At 42.1% G+C, this 27,705-nt stretch overlaps 1 protein-coding gene and 1 long non-coding RNA gene across 2 annotated transcripts in view; one reads left to right on the plus strand and one right to left on the minus strand.

The window, feature by feature from the left end:
• LOC138364899 (uncharacterized) overlaps window positions 1-27,705 on the minus strand; it is a 52,547-nt gene that overhangs the window by 22,429 nt on the left and 2,413 nt on the right. The window lies entirely within an intron of this gene.
• LOC123759110 (uncharacterized) lies at window positions 1,349-27,653 on the plus strand. Its single transcript, XM_045743970.2, has 5 exons — window positions 1,349-1,493; window positions 23,595-23,758; window positions 24,074-24,173; window positions 24,288-24,597; window positions 24,816-27,653. The coding sequence occupies exons 2-5, from the start codon at window positions 23,618-23,620 to the stop codon at window positions 26,059-26,061; spliced, it is 1,797 nt and encodes a 598-aa protein (XP_045599926.1). The 5' UTR covers window positions 1,349-1,493; window positions 23,595-23,617; the 3' UTR covers window positions 26,062-27,653.

Raw genomic sequence — 27,705 nt, forward strand, 5'->3', positions numbered from 1 at the left:
TTGTTTACAAATATTTCCTTTGTATTCCTCATGTAACCGCCTTAATTATGTTTCCTCTTCTACTAAATGACAAGAAAAGAATTATGAAATAATAATAACTTCACCTGTAATGGCCAATGGGCCATCTATTTACAGAGAATGATTGTTTGTTCAAGAGGGGGGGGGGGGCGCAGACGCTTGGTTCTATCGTCACCCAACTTTTCAGGACGACATATGGGTGGCCGCAATTACTGCTGTGTAAACAGGGGGCGAACAAGCTAAAAGATTGGTGCCCAGTCAATCGTCCGCGGATTGACGTGGAGCGAGTGTGTTATATACCATCCCATTCTCCAAAAATGTCAGTATTTATAGCACGCATTTGGTCAAACGCACCAATATATACTGTTGGACCCCAAAACGCGAACGTTTTGTGTTATTGATTTAGCCCAAATTCATGGCATTCTAAAAAATCGGAAATGTAAATGTAGATCCTGTCCAAGTAACCCTAGGGTTAAAAATATACGCAAACTACTAGGTCAACTCTTGGTCATCCTCAGGATGCAGCTCACAACAGCTTCAGCTCTCTATTGCCACCTCAATACTTTTTGCCTAGTAACAAGGGCGTGACATGCGATCTATGTAAATGTTTTGTATTGCATTTAATATAAACACAGTCGTATGTATAAAACATAGGATACAATTGTCAAATGCCGCGCACGGAAGCACATTTGCAGGAAGGAAATTAACAATACGTAACTTGTATTTTTATTTCACCGACATAAGTCAACAAATAAAAAGACAAATCTCGCTTATCATTGGGTACTGAACGCAGTATATGTAAACAGACGCCAGCTCCAATCACTATTGTGTCGCCGCCAAACACTACATTACAATTGGCTGTGTGTAAACAAGCAAATTGTAGTGTGATGCTGAGGAGAGATTAGGGAGGGGTGGGGGGTGGGTGGGGGGGGGGGGTAGGATTAAAGTATCTATTTTTCGTCAAGAAGATGGAGTTTGTTTACTTTAATCTTGCATTATGCTCAGGATTAGGGGCTACACTTACTGGTTGATCAGTAAGCAAGTGCCATGGCCTTAGATAACCCCTCCAGAAGTTGCCAGGATATGAGTGGTGAGTTCGTAAAGAGAGGCGAAGAGACAGACGTTTGATGGGAGAGATGAGTGATGGTGGGGGTGACGCAGGTGGGTGAGTGTGTGAAGAGGAGGTAGTGACAATGGAGCAAAAGGAGGGTGTGTGTGTGTGTGTAGGAGGGGGGGGGGAGATCAAGGTAGGTGGGGGGGTTAACGAGTAATGACTGGGGGGGCTGGGGGAGCCGGGGGGCGCTAACATGAAGCTGATCTCTGCCTCGGCCGTCCAGTAGAAGCTGGCGAGCTGCAGGGTAAGGACAGGGAGGGACGGGATCCGCGCTCTGGAAATTATTATTGTTCAATCTCCCACCATCTGATTTCGGAGAGGCGGAGGATTGTGGAACGAGCATTTTTGAGGCCTTCACGAGGTGAGTCGGACTTGTGTTTGTGCAGATTAGACATCGATTGTATTTTTCACTGTAAATGAACGAGTTACTGGGAAGGGTTTGATATATGCTTAGTACTTTAATGTTGTTGTTTCCATAAGCTCTGTTTGCAACGCTAAGGCATTTAAAAGCCTGACGCTCTAATTTTTACACAAACACATCCCGTCACGTATTTGTTACACAAGCTGAGTGTGCTTGGATGACCGTGGACGTAATTCCCCGATTTTCTTGTCGGCGTCACTTTATTCTCAATTGGCGTGATTTTTCCTGGTATTAGGTTAATGGACTCTAAAATGTAGCACTGTAGCGAAATATTTGGTAAACCAAAAAAACATAAACTGACAGGCTGAGGAATATGACATTTTGTAGTCTATATAAGGCCGCCATAGCCTAAAGGCCTATGATTGACGAGGCCTCTATTCCCAGGTGACGGTTTCCTTTTATAATGTACTTTTATGTAGTGATACTTCTGGTATAACTAATTAAATGAAATTATTTTTACATTTAAATTACATTTCTCAAACACCTGTTGACCTTCCTACTTTACTCAAATACAGCTGTATCGTGTTTTAACGAGGCTACCCTGGTGAAATATAAAGGGGCGGCGAGCTACACACAAGTAATTGATGTAAAGTGTTTAAAATTGAATATCGAAAAGGGACATTATGTTAACATTCTGATGTAACATTCGTGCCCACTACTTGAAATGGCTTATTATAGATTTCATACTCGCCCTGTGGGGAGGGGGAGGTATATTCATATAATGAATTCGGCAATGAACCCTTGCACGTCCTGTTGGGAGCAGGGGAAAGATTACACAAGTTTCAGGAACATGTGTTAATGACGTACCCAAGCAACAGGTGACGCACAGTTTTGTCAGTGCTCGCGGCCGAAAGAACAGGATGTAATTTATTAATGGTAGCGCACTATCGCTTACAGTTCACATAATCCATTTACAACTACTTGTAATGTATTGATATATTTCCTCCCCCCTATTCTTCGGTAAAGGGCATAGTTTAATTTATAGCCGGTGTATCTAGTGCTGTCAAGTGTGTTTTATTGGTCATGGTCACTGGAATATGATATGGGAGAAGCGAATAGACTACACCAGCTGATTGTCATGTTTGACTTGACTGGATCGTGTTGGGATCTTGCAGTGTGTTAGTAATTGTCTTTACTTGGTTCCACCCTTGTTTTCATCTAGGAGTTTATTGGAAAAAAAAAAACGGTAGACTTGACTGAAGTAGCTGTCATTTGTACGTATGGGATAAATGTTTACACGTGTTTTAGTATATTTATGTAACATTAGTTTTGTATGATAAAGTACTCGACGGTTCGCCAGTAATTTGGAAATTCCTTCATTGATTTATGGAACGCCTTACCGGGTAACATAAGAGGTGGGATGGGTGGGTGTTTCAGAGCGTATGCTAGACGTATAAACGAGCTGGGTTGGGTATAATTAGTGATGGAAGGAGGGGGGGGGGGCGTGACGCTGGTGTAATGCGTATTTACCTTATTTGCCAATTTCCTGATTTTTTATGTTCAATATCTGAACTAATGGAGAAATTCTTATTAGCAATCCTTTGTCAAGTATGGATCAATTGAATCTGTTTATAATTATGGAGAGGACACTACATAAACATCAGAGGATAACTGTTATTTAATGTTCTCTCGGCATACCTAAGATGTACTGCCGGAACAAAAGGCGAAGTGTTCACCAGAAAATTGTACAGGTTCCTGATAAGTACTGGGATAATGTGGATACGGTCGGCCGTGCGGACAGCACGCTGGACTTGTGATCCTGTGGTCCTGGGTTCGATCCCAGGCGCCGGCGAGAAACAATGGGCAGAGTTTCTTTCACTCCTATTCCCCTGTTACCTAGCAGTAAAATAGGTAACTGGGTGTTAGGTCAGGCTGTCATGGGCTGCTTCCTGGGTGTGGAGGCCTGGTCGAGAACCGGGCCGCGGGGACACTAAAAAGCCCCGAAATCATCTCAAGATAACGGTTGCCAGCGGGTCGCTCCAAGCAACGACGTATTTGACAAGTTATCACAAAAAAAGCCTGGCCCCAGGCCAGGCTTGGGGAGTAGAGCTGGACGGTACCGGGGTCTCTCCCTACCGGGCTGGGCGGTAGAGCGACGGTCTTGCTTCATGCAGGTCGACGTTCAATACCCGACCGTCCAAGTGGTTGGGCATCATTCCTTCCCCCTCCGTCCCATCCTAAATCCTTATCCTGATCCCTTCCAAGTGCTGTATAGTCGTAATGGCTTGGCGCTTTTCCCCCTGATACTTCCCTTCCCATAACCCACTCTAGGTTCAGATTCCCCCCCCCCCCTTCTCCCCCACCTCACACTACCCCTTTGCGAATATGTATACATCTTTTTTGGTCATACCCAGTTCCCAACTTCATTTTTCAATCACTCTATCACCTCGATGCACTCCAGTCTGTTAAGAACGGGCAAAATCATCGTTTAACAATATAGTTGCAATGCAGTTCCTTCCTGTTCCCGCCCTCACACCTCTAAATGTCGTCAGACTAAAGCTCGTCGCTTTGTTTTTTCTCGCAATAAAACTTTCTCGCCTTCACGGCCTTGTCTGCGGAGAAAATGTTGGCACCAAAAACTTCACGGCAGATATATTTCACTGTTAATTGATTCATTGGCTGCTTTGAGTAGTTACTTCATCTGTATATTTAACTGAATAGTTATTGGTTTGCAATATAAATACCAACAATGCATAATATATATAGGCCTTTATAAGGCCTATTTTTATTTAAAGGCTTATAAAGGCCCGATAGTCTAGGGGAGGTTCTTGAGGTTATCTTGATTTCGTTTTTTTTTTTTTTGTTTGTTTGTTTTAGTGTCCCCGCGGCCCGGTCCTCGACCAGGCCTCCACACCCAGGAAGCAGCCCGTGACAACTGACTAACACCCAGGTACCTATTTTACTGCTAGGTAACAGGGTGAAAATAGGGTGAAAAATAGAAAATAGAAAATAGGGTGAAAAACTTTGCCCATTGTTTCTCGCCGGCGCCTGGGATCGAACCCAGGACCACAGGATCCAGCCCGTCCTCCAAACAAAGATCCAAAGTGATTCCATGCACCCGCCAAACCCCGTTTATGAATGAAAAACGGTTTACACACGACTCACAACTGATTTCGTTCGAACACTTCCAGAACAAGTGCTTCACTGACGAGTTTTGTTCGAACCACTTCGCTATAAATGCTTCACTCACGTACTACAAATACAAATAATCGCCAACCGAACCTAAACACCTAACCTAACCTATGCCTATATATGCACAATATGCTAATATATTATAATATCAATTTATATTTGAGAAAATTCTTGTTCTGAATGAACAGCATGTTAAAATTTATGAATGCGTCTGTGGGAGCGACCGCTGGATGTAATGGACTTGAGTCGAGGACGGGTTGCAGGATCACAAGACCAGTGTGCTGTCCGCTCGGCTCCCCTCTTCCGACCGGGAAGAGGCATTATATTTGAATACCTGTGACTTTTGCATTCATGAACACGGGACTGCGTCTCGAGGCCTCTTAGTGTTAGGGTGTTAATTAGGTGTCGCGTGTATTGTGCCAGAGGCGAATTTGAATGCATTAAAGGACCGAGTTTAGCAGGCAGCCTGGCATATGCTATGCAGAGTATGTCAAGTGATTCACTCTGTCGAACGATTGTTTACTTTAATAATGGAATCAATGTCTAAATAAACTACTTAATTTTACAATTTGTATAAAATTTGTAATGTCATTCTAATTATACTTGGTATAATTGTAAAAGTTTTAAAGTTAAAAACCGAAGAAAACAATTAGGTGATAGTAGTATCAGCCTGTACGATCACGGCTCGGTAGTGGTCTCTGATTATTTCTTTGTATGAGAAGCTGTATTTCATTCAAAGTGATCCATCATAAATGTTATTAAATTGTCACCAGTTTTGCTAACTGTAGGGTAGTAAGTGCTGGCGATTGTACCCTTTCCGCCGCCGCCCACTGGATGGGAGGTGAGGTTTGCAAAAAAAAATAATTTTATTTAAATTTGTGGAAGGTATAAACAAATATTATTCGGCTGTGTACGTCAAAGAATTATTGTTTATGGGCAAGGTGGTCTGTGGAGTAATCCGGATATGGGTTATACACAAATTCAGTAATGATTTGCCCAGACTCTCCGTGAATATAAATTTCCTGAACGAGAACGCTCTTAGAAATACAGATTAGCTTTTAAAGTGCCACGATCTTCACTGCCCGTTCACCTGATGTTAGTCAAGTGGTTTAGATGAACTGGTTGGCTGACTCGGTAAACTGGGCGGGTGTTGGACGGGAAGGCATGAACGTGGAGAAAGTGGTTTAGCGGTCAAGGCTAGCGGTCAAGGCTAAGGCTTATATTCTACGCGCGTTGCCAAGGTGGCTGGTTTGTTTGGGACTCTCGTGGGTTTGGAGTTTTTATAAGATGTGGAAGTGAAGATGGAGCTGGGAGGAGGACATGGAGGGAGGAAAATTGGCTGAGTATGTATATAAATTATTATATTAGAGTACTTAAACCCATACGCAGTCATTTACTCCCAAATGCTATATTTTGTCAATTTAATTTATTTAATCTAAATATTCAAGTTCACTGAACTTGTACACTTCTTCCTTTAGTGTACAAGTTTGTTAGGAAAGTTTCCCCCCCCTTTTTTTTTTTAAACCAAAATTTGAAGTTAAACATAAATGCTCAACGTTCTATTGATATGACAATTTCACCATTTAGCTTGCAGTCTCCTAATTACATTATTCCGCCCATTAAATTGCATTCGCACCTATTTGCTTAGGTGCCTATACTTGGCACCTAACTGTCCTTATGCAATTGCCTATACATGGTTCAGAATGTCCGAATATGTCAGTATTGATACTCGATGAGAAACGATCTCCAAGGTGTGGAGACGGGCGAGGGCAGACTACTAAATTCAAGGCAATAGAAAGTGGGTTGCCTCTACCGCTGTTTTTGGACATGTCTTCCTTGTTCGGCGAAAGGGCGAACCTCACTCGTGAAGTGAATATCGCGCGAGACAATAGAGTGAATTAGTGTGGGGTCATTAGGCACGTTGTAAATTGCTTGGTTTTATGAAAATATAAAAACCTATAATATAGGATGATACGAGTAAGATTACAAACGTAAACAATAAATAAATCGGTCCAAACGAAGCTAGATAGATGGCTTTTATAAACGGAAACGTAATATAGTGAAGATTTGTAATATATTTTTAAACTAGTATGCATTATTATTCAAATTATATCGGGCACAATGCTCACAACCTCGCCATAAGTGATAACAAAAAATTTTGCTGTATTTGGATTGGAAACCATATTATATTTTATAGAATTATTAGGGCTGTCAACTTACCCTCACGAATTGTTAGCTGGCTCGCTTGCTGATCTGAATACTAAGTTTATGCGACAAACGGTTCTGCCATCTTGATGATGCTTTTGGTTCTGTTGTTGAGCTCTAGGTCTGTCTTCCGTTGAAGGGTTATTACGGTCACCACAATACCTTAATGACTAAGGAAGTGTGTGTTTCGTGCCGAATGTGGTTCAGGGCCAAGAATACTCATGAGTATATAGAGACTGGGTATGGGTATATATACTTAGACCTGATGTATAACCTTCGCAATTATTTATAATTACACTAGGATATTTTATAATTTCCATAACGGTATGTGTCGGTCTGTGAGTGTACTCGCCTGGTCGTGCTTGCAGGGCTTCCGCTCCTTGGTCCCGCCTCTTGTCAATCAACTGGTGTAAAAGTTAATGGCTTATTGAGCTCTCAATTATCTAAATTTTAAATTTTATATAGGAGTTTGCAACCACATCATCACTTCCTAATGCATTCCATATATTAAATACCGACACTGAAAGTTTTTCTAATGTCTGTTGCTCATTTGGGTACTCTGTTTCCACTTGTGCCATTACCATCCCTATTTGAATGTCCTTATCTACCCTCTCGATTCCACCTAGAATTTTGTATGTGGTGATCATGTTTCCTCGAACTCTTAAGTCTTCCAACGACGTGAGGTGCAATTCACGTAGCGCTTCCACGTAACTAATGTCTCTTAGTTCTGGAACTAGTCTAATGGCACATCTTTGAAATTTCTCCAGCTTCGTCTATGCTTGATAAGGTGTGGACTCCATGCTAGAGCCACATACTCCAGGATTGGTCTTGTATATATGGTATAAAAGGTTCAGAGATTCCTTGTACAAGTTTCTAGAGGCAGTTCTGATTTTAGCCAGCCTCGCATATGACGATGACGTTCTTTTGACTTGGTCTACTGGAGACAGGTTCGATGTTCAATAAACTCCTAGACCTTTGTCTGTTTCGTGGAGGACTTCGTCTCATTCGATAACCCTGTTCTGGCCTCTGTTTCACGAATACCTCGCGCGCGCGCCTGCCAACCTGCTTGTATTTATTTACTATTTGTGCCTGCAGAATTGAGTTTTTGGCTCATGGACTCGGTCCATCTAACGGATCTATTCCCCCTCCCCTGTCTACGAGATGTATATTTCACTCGCCACACTCACGCCTCATCCACTCACGCCTCGCTGCGCGCTCTCTAGGCTTATATCGAGGTTATTCCCCCCCCCCCCCCTTTTCCACCTCAAGGTCGAACTACTGATCTTCCTCAGGATGCATCCCGACAACTGCCAGACTCTTGGGTATATATTTACTGCTAGGTGACAGAGGTATTAGGTGGAAAATAAACTTGCCCAGCCATTTGACCAGCCCGAGAATCGAACCTGTGATCCCAGATTGCAGTTCATCAGAGTAGAGAACGAAACCAACTGTACAGGGTTTTTTTTTCATAAAATACTATTAATTTAAGTGATTAATTTGCAAACGGGAAAAAATGGAAAGCAACGTTGTCAAGGTTCAGGAAAACTATATATATTATTTAAAATTTTGTAAATGTCAAATTTACGTCGGTAAACATTTCTTTCATGTCCACAAAAAGGTGATTTCCTTGTAATCATGACAGCCACCTTTTGCTTGACCATGGCTTATAAGACGGAGTATCGCTGTGACCGCACTCGCTTCGTAAAGTTATAAGCAGGGCATATGTCTCGCTCGGGACGTTTGGTCATGCAGTGAATAAGAGCATGTTGACCAGACCACACACTAAAAGTTGAAGAGACGACGACGTTTCGGTCCGTCCTTGGACCATTCTCAAGTCGATTGTGTACTAGAAACGTCGTCGTCTCTTCAACTTTTAGTGTGGTCTGGTCAACATACTTCAGCCACGTTATTGTGAGTCATCGCCTGCGAATAAGAGAATCATCCTCACTATAATAAGGCATAATTTAATTTGCGAATAAGCAAAATTGTATGTAAATATTCTCTATGATGGTAATTCAAAAATTTGAACTAGTTAATTTTATGTAGAGTATTTTGTAACGTCCTGCACGACAATATTTCCACGTACGGTATATTGTATTCTTGGGTTTCCCTGTCGTATTTTTTAATTTGTTCTTTGGGTTAAAGGCTAACGACTGTGGTAGGGTTATTAAGGCCACCCCGTGAGTGGCTGGCTCTCTCTGGCTAATCTAAACTTGCTCTCTTGTCGGGGAGCTGTGAGTGTTTGATAGATTTCTCGTGTATTTCAACATGTATGAGTAGTGCGTAGATGAATACCGAATAGCCTTCACATATACACACTGATGCTTGTGTAATTTTTTTAATTTTTGTTGTTGGGGGGGGGGGGGAGGTTGAGGCTCGTCTGTGTATTATCTTAGTTTCTGTAGAGTAAATAAAAAAGAGGATCTTTGGCTACTAGCTATGGGGGGGGGGACGGGCGGGGGGCGGGGCGGGCATCTTGTAGTGTATCTAACGTTGCTTTCGTGTCCCCAACACTGATCGTCTTTCTGTTGAAGTCTGATGTTTAGTGATTGTATGTTAAAGGCCTCGCGGAGTTCCTTAATCGTTTGGTCATAGTGTGGACTAGACGGCGTTTTGCTGCTCTTAGTCAAGGTCAGGTCAGAGAACGTGTATTGAAGGCCGGTGTGCCCGACTTGATCAGAAACGTTTTGATACGTCTGAGAACATCACATTGCTCTTACCTTTGACATGGCATTGGTTATATATTCTTAGATCATGACTATATCCGTATGGTCCCCTATATGTTTTTTTTTATGTAGTTTGATGTAATACTTTTATTAGAATAACATGTGCTTCAACACCAGTTTCTTTTCCTCTTCTTCTAGCAAACCCTTTCCGAAGTCTATTCTCACTCCCCAAATTTCTCCACTCGGTTATAACATTCCTCGTTGGACATTTTTCCAGATTTAGATCCTTTCCTTGTTCAGATTCCTGCATTAAAATAAGCTCTCCTTAGCTGGGAGCTAAACACTGCGCCATACCACTTGATTGACACTTTATAGAGGATAACTTTCAGTGATTGCCTATACCCTGTGTGCGGACAGTCCCCTAGGACAGGCCCTAGCATTTCTATAAGGATAAACATATACGGCGGAGCCCCCAAATTTTAGATAACATCATGGCGCCTGACAGCTGGGTGGACAGCGCTTCGAATTCGTAGTCGTGAGGTTCCGGGTTCGATCCCCGGTGGAGGCGGAGGCAAATGGGTAAAATGTTTTTCACCCTGATGTCCCCCTGTTACCTAGCAGTAAATAGGTACGAGAGTTACAGCTGTTACGGGCAGCTTCCTGGGGGTGGAGGCTGGTCGAGGACCGGGCCGCGGGGACACTAAGCCCCGAAATCCTCTCGAGATAAGATATGGGCCACTGGAATGTTCCACTTCATTTCAAGACATGACGAAGTTTCGAAAAGCAAGTAGACGTGGATAAGGAGACTTGTATTTACAAGTGTCGCTCATACAGACACAGGACCAGGTACTTGCCTAGTTGTGCTTGCGGGGGTTGAGCTCTGGCTCTTTGGTAGGCATCTCTGGGTGGTGTAGTGACTTCATGGGTGAAAGAATACTCCCACGTGGGGGTGGGAGGGCAGGTTAACCTGCCCCAAGCGGGACCGAATAGCAACCGTTAGCCTAGTCTGTCCGGGTGCCACCAAATACAACCTCTGACTACTGCTGTCTTCTCTTGGGGTGCAGGGGGTGGAAAAGGGGGAGGGGAGGGGAGGGGAGGGGGGGAGATGGAGTTTTTCCTGTTTGGAAGTTAGAAAGGGGAACAAGAAAGAAAAGGCGAAAGAGAAAGTTTACAAATTGAAAATATAGCAAGTTATGACAACAGGCTGGCTGGACAGCCTTACTCACACGATGTGTATGTTTGGTAGTCAAGCTTGCTCTCTTGTCAGGGAGCTGCAGATGTAAGTCTTGCATTATTTCAATAACCCATCCTCCTAAAATGATAGTACTTAGAGGAACCATTTAGTCAAAAGTACAAATACGTAGTTGGACCCCCAAATTAGTTTCGTACTATTAATTTTAGTTTTGAGAAATAATGGCTAAACACGAACTTAAACGTTACGGCGCCTAGTATAGCGCACATGTATGTATTCTGTACTGGATACAGTAGATAATAGCGTCTAATAAGACATTCTGAATCCATTACCGCAAGCTGATTTCCTCCCTGAGCACGGGTTGAATATAATTTATATTTAACCTGTCCTCGGAGGAAATCTGCTCGCGGTAATGGATTCAGCACTAATTGCACTTATTCCATTACATATTCTCTCCATGGTTAAGTTTCATTACGTTTAGTTACGTTAATACGGTATAATATTGTCCAAAATGTGGAATATTATTCGAAAACTTGGTGTACCCTTGAATTTAGTTTGCAGAAAAATAAAATCTTCAGACCTGTTTTCAGAACAGTTCTTAGCATACTTTTTATATTTTAAACCAACGATTTATAATTGGGTATAGCGTGAGATTAACCTGTTTTGGACAACGGTTCACTTGACAGTTTACGAGTAGACTATTATTGGAACCGTAATATTCCTTCAGACCATCGCAAATATCTAGATAACTATCCAGGTCCTTTGAGGCGGCGTTTGGTTGCTCTTGGTGATTGATTTGCCGAGGACGGGTTCCCTATAATAGGCCTAAGGTTAGTTACAGTTCAGTTACACTTGGGCTTATTCAATAATACAAAATTTACTTTTTAGGGGTGCAGGCGATGAGTCTCAACGTGGCTAAAGTAAGTTGACCAGACAACACACTGGAAGGTGAAGGGACGACGACGTTTCGGTCCGTCCTGGACCATTCTAAAGTCGATTGAGAATGGTCCAGGACAGACCGAAACGTCGTCGTCCCTTCACCTTCTAGTGTGTGGTCTGGTCAACTTGTTTAGGGGTCAAACAGTACATCTTGGTGCGTCGAACTGTTGCTACTGTCGTTAAAGGAGGATGGGGTTGGTTTAATCATGTATGGGTGCGAATAGATGACTACAAAGTAACATTCACATACTCTAATACTTTTATTTGGGGACGGGGTGGGGGGCGTTCTGGTCGATATTTCATCTTGGAATTATGTAGAGGGGAAAAATGTAGGGGTGGAGGGGTGAACCTTACTTTTACCACCTCCTCTTCTGAGGGAAGAGTAGAGGTTGGCAGGGAAGGAAGGAAGGAGAGGCGCAAATACAGGGATATGGGCCTGTCCTGTCGTCCCCACCATGTCAAGGATCTTGACTGTTGAGCGATAAAAGACAATGTACACAGCGGCCAACCGGTGAATTCCTTGATGCCTTGTTTTAAGTGACTGGCATAATTTACTTAAGATTCAAGATTTTGTTGCCATTGTCAAAACAAATTTTGTTTTAGATCAGTTTATACTATTGTAACTTGCTATATCTCCAGTTTCCTTGCTCTTCCAATTGTATTAAAAATAGCAGAGGCTGCATGTTAAGCTATTCTTCATCTTCTGACTTGCAGACGATTGTAAGTCCTTATGAGTACATACATCCGGTAACAGATTGTCAGGATGACTATCATAGTGTAATTACAATGTATTTCTTAAAATAATTATTATACAGTATTTTGTAATTTGCGCATTGCTAAGCGTAATGTAATTTCATAAAGTTCATTTACTGTAGTGTTTAAAATACAGAAGCCAGGATTCGCCAAGCGTTTTGGCGAATCTTGTTTCAATCTCTTGTTCCAATCATGGTAACACATCCCCCTGAAAATTATTGTACTTTTAGTAACTACCCTGGAAACACAAACCGAAACTGTCTCTATTTTCCGCTTGTTACAACTTGTAATAAAGTTGTTACATCTTGGCTTAACGTGTTTATGACGTATTAGAACGTTGTTACAACTTGCTATATTGGTTGTTATAACTGGTTAGGTGTTAAAACTTGTGCCAACGTTGTACCAACGTCGTAGTTTCGGTGTGTGTTTGGTGGGTATTGGGTCGAAAGTACCAGTATGTGGTGATGGACCAACAATAAAGCCCCTTTATATTGTAGAGCCCTGGGAAAAATAAAGCTAAAAACCGAACTTTAACATTCCTAGGCCTAGTATAGTACACGTGTACCTAATTAGGTCTAAGATAGCGTGTATTATCCCTAGGATTGCTAGGAGAGATCTTTTATTTGTTCCGCTTAAGTTCAGGTTAGTCCAACTTCAACAATACAAAAGTAAATTTTCTGGTGGTCCAGTACCACATGCTGGTATCCATATGCAGGCGACGAGTCACAATAACGTGGCTAAAGTATGATGACCAGACCACACACTAGGTGAAGGGACGACGACGTTTCGGTCCGCCCTGGACCATTCTAAAGTAGATCGTGAGAATGGTCCAGGACGGACCGAAACGTCGTCGTCCCTTCACCTTCTAGTGTGTGGTCTGGTCATCCTTCATACTGGTACTTTCGGCCCAATAGTTTATATAAAGTGCTTTCATTTAAGGAGGATGGGCTGAATTCTGGTGGATTAAGCTTCATAATAATCTTGGGTTAAGGCCGCCCTCGTAATGCTTTAGAGCTCTTGAGCTGTTTGGCAAACGGACTAGGCCATCATAAGAAATATAGATCTCATAAGTGAACACTTTGATGCTTTACGAAACCTGGTTAAAGCCTTTAAGAGCACTTCTAGTCACGGCTTTAGCCAGGTTGATTTTTTTGTTGTCGATATTGATGATAAATATTTCAAACCTTCAACCTGTCATCGTGTTAGGCTCGTTAAAGCGGCATCAGACACCCCCACCACCCCCAAAGATGTATCTATCAAATTTTATTTAGTGTAATAGTTTTATCATTAAAATATTATTCTATGTATAGTTTGGCATGTTAGATGTTCAGGTTATGTTGGCAATTATTAGCATTTTAAGTACGTGAGTGAAGCATTTACAGCGTTATAATTCGATTACATATCGTCAACGAAGCACTGCTGGAGAAGTGTTAAAACATCAGTAGTCATGTGTAAAGTATTTCATTCATAAACTGGGTTTGGCGGCTGGCTTACAGACCATTTGGCCTTGAAACTCGAGCCTATGTTGCGGTGAGTTGTGCAAATGAGAAGACTCGGAGCTTTGTACTTGGTGAGAATTGGGGCAGGGCTTTCTAGAGGGCCTTGACTAGCACTAGTTAACATACTGTGTGTTGAAATTGGCTTGTTACAGTGAGAATCGGTCACTTGTATTTTTGTTCTGTCCGTATGACTTATTCAGGAGGTTTCGAAAGTATGTTGTTTAAGCTGCTGCTGCTGCCACCACCACCTCTACTAAGAGTTCATCATTGTGAATGAGGAGCGTTGAATGACATTGAAATGCATTGGAAGTGGCAAGGTAGTGATTTTTTTTCCTCTATGCGTCCTTGTTTTAAATGTCGCGCAGAGCGAAGCTTTTGTGTTGTGCAATGTGTTTATAGCATTTTCTAAATTACATTATTTAACTCAACAACTGCAATTGAAGAATATTTTAAAGTACTGCTATTATTACATCAGTCGGTATTGGAAGATTAATTTTTAATTTCATCTTGACGGCTGAGTGGACAGCGCTCAGGGTTCATAGTCCTAATGGTCCGGCTTCCTTCCCTGGTGGAAGCAAATGGGCAGTTTTTCACCCATGTTACCTAGTAGTAAATAGGTACCTGGGCGTTACAGATTCTATCGGCTGCTTCGTGTGTGTGTGTGTGTGTGTGTGTGTGTGTGTGTGTGTGTGAGAGAGTGTGAGTGAGTGAAAATTAGGATTAAGGACTTGTCCGAAACGCTATGCGTGCTAGTGGCTGTACAAGAATGTAAGAACTCTTGTGTATATATAAATAAATAAATTCTATTTGTTTTAAAGATTACAATCTCCGCGCTTCATAAACTGGTAAGGAAACATTGAAAAGATTTAATGGTTTCTTTGTTCCGGGTTTTCAAGGTCGCGTAGTGGAATGCCATTGTTTCGGTAGAATTTTAATGTACTTTTTTTTTCTTTATATTTTTCTTCAAACGGAGAGTATTTATTATTATTAACATCTTAGGCAAAATTGTAATTAAATCTTGTCAATCTGAGGATTTAAATTCACTTATTAAAGTGAGGATAATGCTGGTATTCTCTGTCACACAGGACAGAGGGTCATACACAATAGGTCTAAACTGTACGCAGAAGCGCACATTTATCATGGTTATAATCAATGTATATGTAAAATAAACTTTGTATTGTGCACTGCCATACAAGGGTAGGGATGGGTTCATAAGAGATGCAGCTTAAAAATATAAAATTGTTCTTCATTCCTTAAAATGGACAAGCAAATTTTGGATAAATTGTTAGGATAAGCAGAGTACCTCGGTAAGGAATGTAGAAACCAGAGTAGGCTAAAGGCTGTTGACACACTGCACATTTTCCCTTGTGGACGAGTGCTGAAACCTGTTTATTGTTCGTGACCATTTGCTGTAGCAAGAGTGGCGCATGTGCACACTACACGGCCAATCGGGTTAAGAACCGTTGGCGGAACAACCGTGGACATTTTGACCAAACCACACTGTAGAAAGTTGGGGACGACGATGTTTCGGTCCGTCCTGGACCATTCTCGTCGTCCCTTCACTTTCTAGTGTAGGTTTGGTTAACATATTTCAGCCACGTTATTGTGACTCCTCGTCTCCAACCGTGGATATCTTCCAAATAAAATTAGTTTTCTTAAAGAAGTGCCGGACCAACCGGAGTATGGTGGATATGTGGGCCTGCGGGGCGCTCAATCAACAGCCTGTTGGACCAAGCTCTCGCAAGTAAAGCCTGGCCTAGGGGCCGGGCTTGGGAAGTAGAACAACTCTCAGAACCTCATCAAGCAGGTATTGCCAGTAACTGGATAAGTGATTGAACGGACAGCCGTCATCAAGGCTAGAGGGACTTTAAGGTCACAAAGGTTCTTGCCCCCAGGCACTTCAAGTATATGTTGGCTTGTTTGGTGTCGGGCATTAAGATACATCAGCCTATTGGGGGTTAGCGAGGCCACCCTAATAGCCTTCTGACTAACCCGCAAGTATACTTACGGGTTGGTCAGAAGGCCAACCTTGCGGGTTGGCCTTCTGACCCTGAACATAGTCCAGGACCAAACTGAACTGTTATATACACAGCTGTGTACCGTTGTATATCCCTTCTGTAAACCTGGTACTGAAACCAATAAGACTTGCCGGTGAATGTGTGTCTGAATTGTCCAAATTTTATCTAGTGTCTTGATTCCTGGTATACATCGGTTATTCGTTCATTTTTGTGTCTCTAGAAGAGTACAGTTAACTAGTGTATGGTGTGAGCACAGGGAACAACTCTTCTAGATTTGCTACTCTGCCAAAAATGTAAGCGTTTTGCTTAACCAGAAACGTTCAAACGAGCAACCCCACATACCCTATAGAACACAAGTTTTACGGTGTATTGCTTTGTAAAAATACGTAGTAATTTTCACGTATTTGTAGAATCTGTAATAATGAGTTGTATTAGACTAGAGGCTCTATAGAATGTCTTGGACTAAATTGTGATGTTTATAAAAGTTTTAAAAATCGTGCTTTTGTAATAAAATGCAAATGTATTTGAATTTTGGCGACTAGGATTAAGTGGTGGGTTTATACCCAACCAAGTAGGCAGGTTTTTATCCTCGCCCGTAACACAAAGCAAACGCAGCTATTTACAAAAGTCTCAGGGTCTCTTGACAAAGAAATGCTACCACTACCAATTAGGGAGAAAAGGCTTCGGAAGTAAAGACATAAATTTTCTAATTTGATATTGAAAAAGCAACATAATTATGATATTCCATTTACTGATTGAGTCGGATGCAGCCCTCTCCAGGGGCAGTAATAGCACTGCTCCAGTTGATGACGGTATCCCTATGATATACATGCTCAGTTCTTCTAAGGTTCCCAATGTAAAAAAACTGCAGTATTAAAGTGCTCTATCCTAATCTACCAGAGGATCTAAAACAGAAACAGGGAGTGTCAATTTCGCGAGCCGCTTCCATTTTCTGTAAAAAAAACTAAAACTCATGGGGTGAAGGAGGTAGTGAGGAGTGGTCATGGGAAAAGGAAAGTTTGGAATGAGATAAAATGAGATGAAAGGGGGGTAAGTAGAAAGATTGCTACGAAGTGTGTTAACTTATCGAAATGAGAACGTTATGTCAAGACGACGAAGGGTATTAAAGATTTTGAGTTAAGATATGAAGTGAAGGCTTAGTGTTGGAAATGGGTTTGGGATGAAAGAAATAAAGTTCAGCTTGAGAATAGGCACAGTTGATAAAATGTAAGGGGTAACAAAGGCGAGGGGAAAGATTTGTAAATAAAGGTATTTCAGAATAGAGAAACTGAGGGTTATTGATGCATAGAGCGCGGAGGAAGACACAGCCTAGCATTTTAAGAGCACTACAATCGCCTTCTGTGGTTGGTTGATCAATAAATCCTTGAACTGCATGTTTGACAAATCTCTCGCCCTGTCCATAGAGGATGGAAGAAAATGTACATATGCTGTTTAGCATTGTAAATGTATGGCCACGTCTGTGGTAGAAAATAATACAAAAAACACTTTCTCCCACCCCCCCCTCCCACCCTCCCCAGAATACTTTTGGGAAACAGGTTATGCACTAAATTACAGACTTGAGGAGGACAGACTATTTTGAGCTGACGTTCACAGGCTTAGTATGTAGTGCACAACAAACTATCCGCCTGGGAACGCAACAAACAAGTCTGAAACAAGCACGTTGCTGGTCCAGTCTTGCTAAAGTTCCTTGTGCACTTATTTTAGGTGGAAGTTTTGTTGTGCATATTTGTTATATAATATTAAATATATAAGCGTTAAGCACATTAATGTTCGAGCAACGTAGATGCTGTATAGGGATTAACTAGATTAATTAACAACCATATCAAGTATGCCAAAACTAGTCTAGCATAAATTTTGCGTACGATAAAAAATGTAAAGTTGGTGCCCACGTGTCCAGTATTGTATCGCCTGACATTCTTGCCTCCCAATGTCATTTAAATGTTATTGACTGAAGATTTCAAATTTAGCGAATTTCCACCTATTCTGGGAATAAAAATGTCTTCGCCTAATATATATTTATAATTATAAATTTTAGGTTCATTTTGTAAATTACAGCATCATTAATTTTTTTACAATAAATCTATTAGTCTTCAATTTGTGGGTTGCGGATATATAAGAGATAATGTTGTATATTGTTAATTGCCGTTTTTCAGTTGCTTCTCTTAATATTGTAATAATATTCTTAAGCTGCTTGTAGTAATTAATATTATGAATTATATGGTGTGAAAGAGATGCGTTGACAGTTCTGCGTATTGACAAGAACTGGAGCTTGTGCGCAGGTATTTCAAAAACCCGTTTTTCGAGACGCATTAGTTTTGGTCATGAGAGTGCTATGCTTGATCTTGGCCTTGCAAGATCCATCCCCCCCCTTCATCCTTACTTGGTACATAACCCCCCCCCCCCACCTCCACTGACTGACACCTCTCGCACCCCCCCCGCACTCGGCCCCCCACTGCCTCACTTCCCTCCATTGCCTCTCGCACTTTGCGTCCCTCACCCCATTTCCTGTCACTCTCATGTCGCCTATCTTGGGGGTGGCCTACCCCCCCCCCCCTCCCAAGAGATTCCCGACCCTTGGCATCTCGAAAACTACGCCAAATATATAAATCGGTCTTGGGCCCACATACATGTTGTGATGTCGCGACTTCATCCATCCTCTGCTTATCGTTTGGTATCTTGGTCCATACATACCTTGGCTTTTTTTTTTTTTTTTTTTTACACCCCACCCCTCACCCCTTCGAGGGGCGAGTTTGCTGGGCAGGGCAACTCGTCCTGTGACTGGATATACCGCTATAGCAGCATGTACAACACTTCCCCAGTAGGGAAAAAAAACCCGCTTTGCTGTTCATCCTGTCACTTGTACCCAGACACAGCTGCGACTTGCTTAACTGTCTAAAGTGAACAGCTTATCAAACAAGATTAACATTCGTCAACCCTTAAAATCTTAAGTTATCTTGCCGGTGTAAAATGGGGGGGGGGGAAATCTTTTACGAACAGTATCTATATTTGACAAATAGTTTCCCTAACTCAAACAATGTGGAGTTTATTATTCTACACACATTTCTAATGCCTCTCAGGTGTTCACATTCTCTTCGGGTAGTGGTCAAGGCGGTGTCCATCACTCGCCACAGATTCTCCAACTCTTCTGCTCAACTGTTGTTTCCATTCCGAATCTCCATGGATATTTGCATCAGACGGATTCTTGCTATTACCGATTTTCTCCTGTGGTCACCTCTTCGTCCTTGAATGATTGGGATTGCCAGCTGTAATCATGTTTTACCAGCGTACAGATTCACGCGAGTTGTTGTTCTATCCTCCTTTCTTCAGCAACCTTGTCACGGTGATATTTCCTGATGATTCCTCTAATTTGTAGCAGAGTCTTGGTATGAAGTATTCAATGTGGTCTCCTTCAGCAGCCAGCACATCTGCTCGTTCATTTCCACAGATTCCAACATGGGAGGGGATCCACAGAAACTTGACTCTTCCCTGATTGGTTAGTACTCTCACCGCTCTTGATCTCGGCGACTATCGCAAGATTTTCTGCCCGATTTTAGTAACGCTTTGTAATGCTGCTTTAGAATCGGTGCAGATCACTGCACCGTTAGTGCTTCGTTCAAGGTATCCTCTTTAATCCATTTCACGAGTCTTTCCTCGACTCGTGCACACAAGCTCGTCCAGGATCTTAATTCCCTGTGCTTTGTCGATGGCTCCTTTATGTCGACAAATACAGAATACTTGTCATTAGCCAAGTAATTAACTATACAGTTTGCTGTGCTCCGTCCTTTAACAAATCCATTGACCCCCCCCCCCACCCCTAGCCTGCCTACTTTGGGCAACAGTCGGTCGAGGATAATCCTTTGAAGCATATTGCAAGTGCATGACATGAGACTAATAGGTCTGTAATTGCCAGGGCCACCGGGCTTCGGTATGGGAACAATTATTGCGCGTTTCCATTGTGTGGGCATCACTCCACTTGGAAATGATTTGTTAAACAGGTTGGAGTAGTGGATTCCCAGACACTTCACACATTGCATTGAGCATGTCGTAGGTGACGCCATCTTCACAAAGTGCAGTACTTTAACCTTTTTCATAGCCCCCCTTTACTTCCTGGGCTGTGATAGGTTGGTCATACTCATCACTAGACAGTGCTCTTGTTATAATAATTCTTGTCATTATATCGCAGGAGCTGTTATCTGCTTGCTTCTGCAGGGAGGGAGGAGGAGAACAACGCTGCATCACTCCACTTGTATTAGTTCCTCAGTCTTACCCTTGGGGTCTTTGTGAGCCGCAGGCCGGGGTCTGCCCCCCTCCCCCTTTTAGCTATATGAATTTTTGTCCTCTTGTCTTGCAGATATTTCTCTTCCAATAGAGCTAGTAAATTCAATCCATTCTCTTTCCCGCTCTTTAATCTTCTCTTCCCTGGCTACTTGACTCAGTTTTAAACGGCTCTTGGTTGCCGTCAGTGGGATGTCTCTGGTGCTCGTGCTCCTTACATTTGCATTGAGCATTACACAGTCACAATAGCGTGATGCATCAAATAAACAAATCCACAAGGGCCGTGACGAAGTTTCGAACCTACGTCCGCGAGGATCCCAGACGCGCCTTAATCGACTGAGCTACGACATGGTCAAAATAATTGCAACCGGGAAATCTTGACCTACCACGGTTCCTGCAGTCTCTCGGAGACAAACCAGGTTTTTACAAAATTCCTCCATGCACTCGAGCTCTGCCAATAAGCTATTCTACCTCTTCGCCCTTACTTCATTACACACAGAAATCACAATAGCGTGATGCAACAAATGAACGAATCCACAAAGGCCGTTTTTTGTAAAAACCTGGTTTGTGTCTGAGTTGATGACAGTTGGCACCAAAGTGTGGGTGCTTGACATTAAGATCACCCACCCGCAGGGAAGGTTCTCGGTTAGTAAATTCAGGTAGCATATTCAGGTCAAGTTTACTCTGTGGCACATAAAGGTTGATTAAATGTAGGGCATTATTGTTTACGTTAAGTGTTAGTCTTCTTCAGTCATCTCAAATTTATTAACATTTATTCTAAGTCTTGTATCCACTGAGGAAAAAAATAAGTGTCCAGAGATGAAAGTTGGATCCCATATTTTGTCTCGCGTGCATGACGTTCTCGAGATTGTTATGCATTGAATCCATTGTTTAATGTTTATCTTGAGGTTGTATCACTAGAAGCTATATTTATTATTCATTGGCAGGCTTCAATTACGTCTCTTAAGGTAATCTCTCTTTTGTCTTTCTCTTTAGGCCTTTTGTCTCCTAAGGTAATGTAAATTTTGATCTTGGCCGCTCTTAGTTAAGATGAGGCTTCAAATACAAGAGATTTGAATAATTCTTTTCTGTATTCTCTGAAGGTAATTGACCACATGCCGTATGGTCAACAGAACGGTGTCGCCTAATTTAAAAACAATCGCGAGCAAAATGACACCTTAGATAACTGTTTAACCACGTTATTACCACGTTTAACCACATAATTTAGCCACGTTATTGTGACTCGTCGCCTGCATAACTGTTTAATATCTAGATAGTAGTGCAGAATAAATCGCAAAAAGTGATTAGATTATGTTGAATAAACAGGAAAATGGAAAACAAAAGTTCCGAACGTTTTAGTGTTTAAACATATTATCAAGGACATAGAGTAATGACTTGATAATGAGTTTAAACACACAAACGTTCGGAAACTTTAGTTTCATTTTTCTGGTGGATACTCGAATCCTATTGAAAATCTGAATTGGATCTTCCTTTGTACATTCTATAAATTTTGGCTTTGCATTCATGTCTTGACAACTAAATTGCTTTCTCAGGAGCTTTGCATTTTTTTTTTTTATTGTTGAGTAATGAGCATTCTATCCCAGGTCAGCACAACTTGTAGAGGTGGGCCAAGCAACTCGAAGGTAAAGATTGGATCTACTCAGGAAAAAGGCATTTCTTAAGTCATTATCCGATGACATTAATATTCAAAATTTTTTATAGCTAACATTTTGTTTATAAATCATGAACGTTTACATTTGTTTGGACACAAGACTTTATTGCAAGGAATAATGAATATTACCATGTGCGGCCCGTGGTGACAAAGTCCGAGTGGACGGCATGTGGCCCGCGGACCGAATGTTGTGCAGATCGCTTTTAGCCTGTACATTTGGTTTCACGTTGTAGGTTTGGAACGCGATACTTGGTAACTTGAGCTCCATTTGCAGGTTCGGAAATACAACACTTCAGAAAAAATACCAAGTAGTGCTCTCTCCTTGGTGGGATGGGGAATAGGAGGAGGAAAGAGAACCAGTTAACTCCCGTTTTTCTTAAGATCTTGGTGGAGCCTAAGCTATAACTGGTATGAACTTGCTACCCTTCTTCCAGCTGCTGGCAAGCTATATCTGTAGGTGCGCAGAGAGGCGGGGATTGTTGTAGCACAATCTGTTGCCCTCCCTTCACTGCCAAGTCTGGTCATAATAATAATAATAATAATACTGTAGAACGTCGTGCAGCTGGGTCCAGCCACGCAAACCAGACAATGCACCACGTTAAAAACTTGTTGCTCTTTTCCTTTTTTTCCCAGTGACGTTACATTGATGTGGCGAGGGGCGTGTGCGTTGTCATAAAGAGCAGGTTCTGTAGGAGGGTTCCTTAGGACAATGATAAGGTCATTCATGCCAGACTAGACGCAGGGAGAGGACCAAAACTGTGGCCTTATCATGCACGAGTTTGCTGTGCATGACTTCCCAAATATATTCGGTTTTCTTAATCTGGAAGATGGATCTACCGAAAGCTGTGGCTCTTCAAGGGGGCGGGGAAAAGCTTCTTTGATTTCAAGGTCAGGGTTAAAAAAGAAAGTTGAAGTCCCGCCTGGATAAATTGGCTAGTATGGCTGACTGGCCGGCCTAACTGGACGCAGGATAAGCGAGTTTGAGAGCAACTCGTCCTTGGCAAAGCATCTCTACCAAACCCTGGGATGCCATTAAGTTCTCAAATGGTTAGTTTCTATACTGAAGTTGCCAAAGTGTTCATACCTCCTATATATTTTGTTTTAGCTAAGTGGTAACATCGCTGTCATGCCTTTTCTTCTGAAATTCAAGAGATGTGAAAATATTTCGTTTAGGTGTATGAGAAGTTTGAAAATGTACAAGGCATATGTCAGAATGAACGTCATCACTGTAAATAATTGCGAATATGTTGGTTAGAATGTTTGATTTCTTTGACGCTAACTAATGTAGTTTTATATACAAATGCATGATAATTCATTGCCTTGACCTTTTCATTGGCTAGATACTATGTGCTTGAGTTAGCACTTGACCCACCAAGCACTCCGCATCTCTTTCCCCCCCCCCCCTTTTCTCTCCCCATATGTTCCACGAGTCTTTCTCCCCCCCCCCCCCCCCCCAACTCTCCGACATCGCCCTTCCCACAAGGTCACGCTGGACAATGAATTAGAGCGTCAGAATAGTTAAATTACAATGAAACAGTTACAAGGTTAATAGGCGGGGCATGAAGAGAGACCTCGCTTCCCCGTAGTCACTGGGTAAATATCTCTTCTCTCCCTCCTGGGCACTGCTTGTGGCCCTTGGCTCTCTTGACATTGGCACTTCCTCTTGCAGGCAAAAACTCGGTCCGGAAGAAAATGGAGTTCGCGAGCCAGGAAGCTGTGTATCAGCCCACCCGGGACCACATCCATGTGCTTGCCGACCTCCTCCCCTCCACCTCCACTTTCGACTATCTCACCAACTATAATCTCTACCTGCTGGCCACGTTCTTAATTGTGGTGAGTTTACTCTTGTTGTAACTTGTATGGCCATTGTTTGCGTATGGATGGTGAATGTTATCTGTGTGTGTGTGTGGTGTGTGTGTGTGTGTGTGTGTGTGTGTTTGGGGTGGGTGTATTGTAGTGTTCGTTTGTAGTGCCTGCATTGTGTAGTGTAATGTGTATTCTCATTAATGTGAAATGCATATATAAATTTTTTTTTCCACTTAATATTTGCCACAGGTTATATATAAAATTATTAATGAAATGTATAATTTACGTTCCTGCAGACTTCTAATTAGTACTGGTTATTAGAGAAATGTTAATCTGTTTTAGGCGACTGCCATATATACGAACTACTTCTCATCTATTGGAACGCGTCCAGAGAAAAGTCTTGCGGACTTTGGTCAAGTTGTTCAAGACCTGGATAAGAAAGGTGAGCGAAGTGACCTGTTCGTTGCTGTGATGAGTTCCAATGTGTGTTGGTTTAGCGGTTTAATATTTGATCTTGTGTATTTCCATTCACTAGCGATAAAATGTGTAATTCTAGGTGTACTGTCTTGGATAAAGAAGAGTCCAGAGAAGAATGCGGCGTGTGCAAGCAAGCTCGTAGTGTCTGACGTGTCTGGAGCAGAACATGCCTCCGTGGACACGGACGGGGTGTTAGAGCGAAAGCGAATGGAGTTTAAGGGAACGTTGTTCGAATCCGAGGACTGGATACGTCCCCTGGGTAAGCTGGAGGTGCTGATAGTGACTGGAGGCTACTACGGGTCCATGAACACCATCCAAACACTTTGGTTATCCTCGTCACAGCCCATCCTGCCGGAGATGGTGAGGCAGGCCATTACCACCGTTGCCCAGTAAGTAGCCATGTGTCAGTCGACATATAAGCCTCAAGTTGATATTTTTGCTTTTAAGAGCCTCTGGCGTCTTTAATGGCTGCAGAACTAGTTGTAATTTATCTGGTACACTGTGTTGTAAGGAATGGGTTTTCCCTCATGCTTTGAGGAAGTGTGTAAGTTTTAATGTGACCATTGCAAGTTAAGAGTTTTAACACTATATTTCTTGCCCTCCACAGGAGGACAGAGGTGCTGCAGTTGTGCGTGAGAAGGCGGTGGTTCTGGCCCTGGTTCTGCCGGAGGACTCATGTCAGGGTTCCCTTCAAGGTGGAGCACGGAGACGTGATGACCATCTACTACAAGTTGTTACACAGTCCCTACAACATGGCACGAGGGCCTCTGTGGCGCGCCAGGCTGGTACCTCTCCCAAAGACCAATGTGGCTCGCCACGAGGCCGTCCTCATGTTCACCATCCACCACTGCGCTACTGACGCCTTCACAAACATGCTCGTAGCGAGAGAGACGCTGAAGGTTCTCAACTCTGCCATGGTTGGCCAGGTCTATCAGCCTCCCCCACGTGCATTCACCCCCTTCATCTGTGATGACTTGGTCACCAAAGCACACTGGTATCATGCCTTAAAATTTGCGGTTTATAAACTATGCAGTCCCACCGTTGGTAACTTTAATAAGCATGTGTATTTTAATGGCACTATTCCTCAACCAAAGTGCACATTGTCTTCAACCAAAGTTTTGCATGAAGAATTATGTGTTAAAGATACACAGAACTTGTTAAAATACTGCAAAGAGGCGGGAGTTACTGTCCATTCCTGCATCATGACTGCAGCTAATCTGGCAGTGTTCCACTCTGCCCAGCAACGCTCTGACGTTGAACTGGAGCCAGTCACTATCAGAGCTATGAACTGCGTCAACATGCGACGCTACTACCCAAAAGAATACCGGGAAGCCACTGGTTGCCACATCTCTGTAGAGGAGCAGGAACTTACCATCAGCGGCAGTGATGGTAATAGCAAAGAAAGCTTCTGGTCGTTGGCCAAACGCTCTCATTTGAGCCTTCAGCAGTCTCTCCTTGTTGACAAAGACCCTATCAGAAACACTCTAGGACTCCTTCCCTGTGCCCTACTGATACCACTCAATCACTGGCTCGCTCGTTTTAACTGCAAGAACCTGAACGACAGCCACCTTATCAGTACTAATATGGGGGATCTGCGTGATATCCTGCCTGGAAGATATGACGGTCCGGTGGAGATCACCAAAATCCTGCGATGCTCGTCGGATGAGCTGACAGGACACCCGTACACACTCATCTTCCACACATTCAGAGACAGATTCTGTGTCACTCTAGAGTACTACACCAATAAGATCGCCGACGAGGACGCTGCACGCTACTTCTCCATCCTCACCAACTATATATCAGACCTGGCTAACCATGGTTCGGTTGATATAAGCAAAGACAGGAAAATCTAGTTTGTTAAAGTTCTCCTTGTGCTGAAACGTTCACTTTATGCACTTGACAAATAAAAATGTTGCTATTAATCGAAAGTTTAAAAAAAGATTGTATCGGTATTAACTGACAAGGATGCAATAAACTTTTGCACTTTTTCTTTATATATATATATATTGATGTCTGTGATACATGTATAATACTCGCTTCGACTTGATCCTGGTAAAGAGCTCGTGAGCGATGCAAATCATCATTGATGCAGCTGAGGGTGTTGAAGCTGTGTAGTGACTACCTTCCCCTGTACAGCCGGGGAATGCTGGAGCTGTAATGTTCTACCCTGTACAGCTGGGGGATGCTGTAGGTGTGCATCACAATTTGTCTATGTTGATCTGAGCCACATCCTGCCTAAGCATACAATATTTACACACTAAAGAACAATATTAGCTACTTCATGAAGGGAGACGGCATTGTTGGCAGTCTTCCAACCTCCCACCTTTTTTTATTTTTTTTTTATTTGTGTGTAATTGGAGGCAGATTTGATCCGGGTATCATATACTTTAAAATTTTGATGTTGAATCATCAAAATTACAGATTAGAGCGGTGTTTATAAAAGTTTGTATCACAAGATTTTTTTTTTAAATTGTAAAATGTTCTAAACTCGCTTGGAAATATATATTTTTTTCAGAACTTATTCTTGAAGTGTGTGTGTGTGTGTGTGTGTGTGTGTGTGTTAGCCTATTTGTACCTGAAGGATTTCACTGTTAAATCTTGTATCCCGCCTTCTAATAGTTTGGTAGCTGTTCTGGCCAAAGAGGTTAATGCTTGTGAGAATAGTTTTCCCAAGAGCGTGCCAGGGTTGTATGGCTGCCTTTGCTTCCCACTGTCGGGCAATCCCCGTTCTCACAAGCCTCGTCCCCGCAATTGTTAAATCTGTAGTCTCTCTCTCCCACAAAGTTTATGCATGACATTAAACACTTTCGTAGCTTATAAACTCGCTTATGTAAACAGTAATTAGGTTTTTCTAAATCTATTGTATTTATCATTTCAAAGAGAAGTTTTTAGTGATATGTAAGTATTAGTTTCGTATTTGGGCATTCTGTACTAGTTCAAGATGAAGACGGTCCTTCATACTTGACCTAAGAATCATTAAAGATGTTAAAAGTTCCTTTACACCCCCTTCCCAGCCTGGGTGATCCTTGGTCTTTGATAACCATTGTCCCAGCAACGAGGGGTGTGTGGCTTCAACATAATTAGCATGTTGCAAACCAACGTGCAAAATTTGCTGTTTTTTGGCATTATTATTCGTGTTAAGATGCATATTATAAGGTGTTGGTGGCTTCGCTGAGTATAAAGACCATTTTAATGATTGTTTTTCTCTGCTTTATGTAGTACATTCAGTGAATGATTTTTGTTCCGGGGAAATGTTGGACAATGTTTCCTCGGCTTCATTGTTATCAAAAGTTATTTGTTTTTGTTCACGGAAAGATGAAGATGAGATTCAGTTAAATTACATTATATTTATTATTGGTAGTTATTTATTGTATTTTGAATTACAAAATATTTAAATTATAAAAAAAAACTAGTAATATCGGTAATAAACGGATCAATTTCTTTAGTTAAATTTTTTATTTCCATTTCCAACAAGGCATAAAATATAAAAGGTGGTA

Source organism: Procambarus clarkii, chromosome 15 (genome assembly GCF_040958095.1).
Source record: "Procambarus clarkii isolate CNS0578487 chromosome 15, FALCON_Pclarkii_2.0, whole genome shotgun sequence".
NCBI classification, from domain to species: domain Eukaryota; kingdom Metazoa; phylum Arthropoda; class Malacostraca; order Decapoda; family Cambaridae; genus Procambarus; species Procambarus clarkii.

What these genes read in the sequence shown, in the direction of transcription:
- LOC123759110 (XM_045743970.2), top strand. Translation starts at nt 23,618, where the DNA reads ATGGAGTTCGCGAGCCAGGAAGCTGTGTATCAGCCCACCCGGGACCAC. An exon ending in TGGCCACGTTCTTAATTGTG is followed by an intron (nt 23,759 to 24,073) that starts GTGAGTTTACTC and finishes AATCTGTTTTAG; the next exon opens with GCGACTGCCATATATACGAA. An exon ending in TCAAGACCTGGATAAGAAAG is followed by an intron (nt 24,174 to 24,287) that starts GTGAGCGAAGTG and finishes GTGTAATTCTAG; the next exon opens with GTGTACTGTCTTGGATAAAG.